Source organism: Microtus ochrogaster, chromosome 17, assembly GCF_000317375.1.
Source record: "Microtus ochrogaster isolate Prairie Vole_2 chromosome 17, MicOch1.0, whole genome shotgun sequence".
Taxonomy (NCBI): Eukaryota; Metazoa; Chordata; class Mammalia; order Rodentia; family Cricetidae; genus Microtus; species Microtus ochrogaster.
In genome coordinates, this window is record NC_022019.1 from 21210211 (window position 1) to 21215174 (window position 4964).

The window sequence follows — 4964 nt, forward strand, 5'->3', positions numbered from 1 at the left end:
TCATAAAAATGACATATAGGCAGTAGGCAATAATACCACAGTATATACTTTTTAGTATTTTTTTATACCCAATTAGCACATTTTGCTTCTTTCTTCCTTCCTCTCTCTCCATTTTTTTTTAATTTGGTTTTTGGTTTTTTCTTTGTTTGTTTGTTTGCTTGCTTGTTTTAATTTTCTTTATAGGCATGGTGCTTTCCCTGCATGTGTGTCTATGCATGTGAGTGCCAGTGCCCATGGAGGTCAGAAAGGGGCACTGGCTCCCAAGACTGGAGTTACACACAATTGTGAGCTGCCATGTAGGTGGTGGAAATCAAACCTGGATTCTCTGGAAGAACAGCCAGGGTTTTAACCAATGAACTCTCTCCAGCACCCCTATTTTCTTTTTAATCAAAGCTGGAATTGTATTATTTATTCAACTCTATAATCTACTTTTTAAAAACATTTCATAAATATTTTCCTATCATTAAATACTTTTCAATAATAGATGGATGAAAGCCTTATACATCACCTAGTACTTAGTAAACACTCAATAAATTATTGAAAGCAGCATTTAAAACAATGCATAAAGCTGGGTGTGCCTATAATCCCAGTACTTGGGAAGGTGAAGAAAAGGGTCATTGGGGAGCTCCAGATCAGCTGGGCTCAATGGTGAGTTTGAAGCCAACATGGACTACTATATATGGCAGCAGCAGCAACAAAAATTAAATAAATGAATGTAACATCATATGAAGTGGTTGTTTATTATCCTGTGGGTAGATGCACTCAAAATCAACTATTCTGTTCAGTATTTGTTTCCAAAGAATCACAGCCACCAGTTCACAGTCTGGAGTCAACAGCTGTTCGCCTACATCAGCGCCCAGGCAGGAAGGTTCACTTCTCTGAGACTGCACAAAGCACACCAGTATGAGCAACTACCTTTCTCTCTTTTGTTTTTTCCAAATCTACAGTTTCATCGAGAAACTGCCCGGAACATCACAGGAAAGGCAAAGAGATTCCTGCTCTGTAGACCTTAATTGCTCTGTCATGTAAAAGGGACAACGCCTTCCTTTCATGCAAGTTCATTCCCTGGAATAAGCAAAAGACTGAGGCACAGGACAACTCCCAAAGGGCTGGCTGAAAGTTTTCCTACCAATGTTCAATACATGTCAATAGACTTACTCTGACTTTAGGGGCAGCAGCTCGAAATTTCACATAAAATAGTGTGAAGGCATTGTCTGCATTAGGTACTGATGAGGGATCCTGAAGAAACAAGGGGGGATAGGGAAGAAAGATATTAGCAAACACATAGTTACTCAGAAAAGGAACATTAACCACTTCAGACATCTGCTGCTTGGCCTCCATTCCCACCAAAAGCTTAGGAAAGAAAATCTCAATGAGAGGTTATATGTTAAAATTGTTATAGCTGAGAATTAATGGAGTTAACATCTCTCTACTTTATAGTTAAATTTTATCCTGTATTACTTGATTTTTGGCAGTAAGAACTGAATCCAGACTTAGACTATTACTTATGGAGTATAAGACACTAGCCAAATTTTCAACATCTCTGACATTCAGTACATGTCCTTGAGAAAGTAAGTTTTGAAATTTCCATTACCTCTTTCTGGTGTCCTAGTAGGGACTAAATCTAAGGCCTGGCACATTCTAGGCACCACTCTATCTCAAAGCAACATCTCCAGACTATCTTTGGTTTGGTTTTCCTTTACTGTGAGACAGAATTGAGTTATATAGACTATCTTGAACTCACTGCATAGCCCAGAGCGGCCTTGAGCTACTTATCCTCCTGCCTCCATCTCCCAAACAGCATAGGTCATAGGTATGTCCAGCTAAACAGTGAGCTTAAAAGTAAAATATAGCCTTTATGGTTTTTTTATTGGGAAAGAAATATGTTAATGACCACCCTAGATGGCTTGACTCTTATTTCCTGACCCACTCAGAACGTGTTACTTTTGTACCTAGCATCCACCAATTTGTAAATAATTTTTTCATCATTTTTACTAGTTACTATTTCTAAATACAATCACTATGACAGCAAGGACATCACAAGCCCCTTTTTCTACCATACAGTTTCTAATACAATACTAAGCATTAGGTCACACTCAACAGAAATATGCATCCTGCACAATATGGTGGTCCATGTCTGTAACCCCAGCATCCAAGAAGCAAGAGAACTACAAGTTCAAGGCCAGGCTGAGCAACACAACACAGTGATACCTTATCTCAAAACCCCTTGGGCTGAATGTGTAACTCAGTGGCAGAGTGCTTGCCTGGTGTGTCCAAGGCCCTGGATATAATTAAGGCACTGTAATAGTTATCCACAGCCAAAGTCATGGATTCTAAGGGTTGACTATATTTGCATGACAAATAAAGACAGAAAAAAGTCCAATAAATATGAACATAACCCAGCACTATTTGATAAAGTGTAAAATGTGATAAAAGCTATTTATTACCTGAAACATTCTTTTTAGCTTTCTCATAAAAAGTATTGACAGAAAATTATTCAGAAATAGTAAAATTGAGTGTGAGTGATAGATAATTAAAAAAAATTCCTCCTTTTAAATATTTCCCCTGGTGTTAGGGGTTAAAACCAGGACTTTATAATATAACCAGGACTAGGCAAGGGCTCTCTCTACTAATTGAGCTATATGGGATAGTCATATTTCTCTATTATAAAAACTTTAGCATACACTTACTTAATAAGGGTAAAAGTTAATCCTATGCATTAGTTCAGGCAAAGGTTGTAGAAGGCAAATCAATCAATATTGAAAGCAAGCAGTCACTAGGGTCTGCTAACTCACCCTTTTAAGTAACTGAGTTGTGAGAGTCTGCAGAGTGTTCACAGTGTATGTCTTCATGAGGTGCAAAGCTTTAGAAAGACATTGTTTAAACTTCAGTAAGTATACAGGATAATCTTTAAAATTAGGCTGTAAAACAAAGAAATTTACAAAAGAAATAAATATTAACAACAAGCAAACTTTCAATGAGAACCATGGTGTCCTCTAACAAAGCTCTGGAGATCATAAGCAACTTGGTCGCAGTCAATCCTCTGTGCCTGACACAAAGCAGACTCAGTCAGCAACCCCAGCTGCAAACAAAATCAGTGTCAGAGCCCCCCTAGCCCTGAGGCTGGTGCTAAGTAAGACTCACTAGGAACAGAAGGGAGTGAGAGAAAATGAGAAAGCAGAGCATCCTTGGGAGATAAGGAGAGGGCTAAAATGAAAGGACTTGTCTTTCTGGGCTCCCCTGGACCCCCACCCTAGTAACTACATTTCCAAAGAGTATCTCGCACACCCATCAATGAACACCTTAAAAGTCACACACTTTTAGGTAGGATACAGGCAAATCAAAGAGCCCTTTTCACTCTAGGAGACGCTCAGAAGCTGGAAGTACTTTGTATAACACTAAGAACAGCAAACAAACAAACAAACAAACAAATAAAAAACCACTAGCTTTTCTTCAGAATGTACAGATAACAGTCACCCCTCAGCATTCAGACAGCACGAGTTCCAGGACCCCAAATGATATACCAAATGAGCATCCTCCCTTATACATCATCACCAAGTTACTTATGAGACTAATGCAATGTTTAATGCTATAGAGACAGCTATTATGCTGTATCATTCAGGGAACAACGGCAAGAAAAACAGGCTGTATATGTTCAGTACAAAAAACAAACGGTTCTTTATCATCTTTGTGAAGCACAAGGGGTTGAATCACCTAAGAAAACCACACAGAGAGCTGACTATACTTTTTCCACTGAAAAAAAATTAACTGTGTAAGTGATATAATAGAAATGTTAGTATTTTAAAATATAAAAGTGTGACTTACATGAGATGAAATGTATGTTATACAATCATCTAACTTGGCCAGCATAGGGATAAATCCTTCACTATTCACAGACAATGTGGGAGAATTCAGTTTCTTCAAGCAAAGGAAAAGAAACAATTAAAAAGGAAACATTAAAAATTATTAACTAGAATTAACATATTTCTTTTTAAACATAATAGGATACTTTTAGGCCAATGAAACAGCCTTTTACAATCACTAAAATATCCTCAACTGTGTTCATATATAACAACCTATTAATTGCCAACTAGCAAATAAATAAATAAATAAAGTTTTTAAGAAAGGCAGACAAGAACCCAGAAGTGTTTTTTTGCTTTTTTTTTAAAGAATTTTTTTATTTATTTATTATGTGTACAGTATTCTCAGTATTCTGTCTGCATGTATGCCTGCAGGCCAGAAGAGGGCACCAGATCTCATTACAGATGGTTGTGAGCCACCATGTGGTTGTTGGGAATTGAACTCAGGACCTTTGGAAGACCAGGCAGTGCTCTTAACCTCTGAGTCATCTCTCCAGCCAATATCAATAACACAACTGGAGAAAACCTCCTGAAATTCCACGTGGAGAGCTCTGAACTGATAATTATACCCTGCTGAAGTCAGAGACTCCAGCAAACAACTACTAAGTTTGAGCATCACTTTATATTCTTGAAGATTGCCACAAAAGGGAAATACAAACTACCACTAACTTTTCAGAAAAGCACAAAGCACTTACTGTGTTAATCGTCTCCAGCTCATTAAAATAGGACAGCTTCTGTTGGATGTGCTCAGCAAGATCAGCAAGTTCCGACTCACATTTTAAAGAGAAAAGCCAATTATTATAAAAATACACCAACTGGTACCCTAAAGTCAAAATTACTTTGAATAGAGTTATATTTGACATTGAAGTTTAAATCAGATATAAGACTTCAGAATCATGCTCAAGTATTTCTGTACCAGTGAACAAAAGGAGACAATAATTAGTATATGATCTTTTATAAAAATAAGTGCCTGTCTTTTAAAAACACAGAAAAATACAGAGAAAATTCTGAAATATAGTTACTTCAATGTTCTATCTGCAACTCACAAGTACAAGTTTAAGAACAACCTCTTCACACAGTTGATTAAAAACAAAAACCCTGCCG

The 4964-nt window shown here is 37.2% G+C and overlaps 1 protein-coding gene across 1 annotated transcript in view; it reads right to left on the reverse strand.

Annotated features, from left to right (window-relative positions):
* The window catches only part of Cog3 (component of oligomeric golgi complex 3), a 54611-nt gene that overhangs the window by 35874 nt on the left and 13773 nt on the right, over positions 1–4964 (reverse strand). Inside the window, exons 5-8 of the mRNA XM_005355625.2 lie at positions 4556–4630; positions 3826–3918; positions 2796–2921; positions 1159–1239 (exon numbers count right to left, since the gene is read on the reverse strand). Of these exons, the coding sequence (XP_005355682.1) occupies positions 1159–1239; positions 2796–2921; positions 3826–3918; positions 4556–4630 (375 nt within the window). The remainder of the gene's footprint in view (positions 1–1158; positions 1240–2795; positions 2922–3825; positions 3919–4555; positions 4631–4964) is intronic.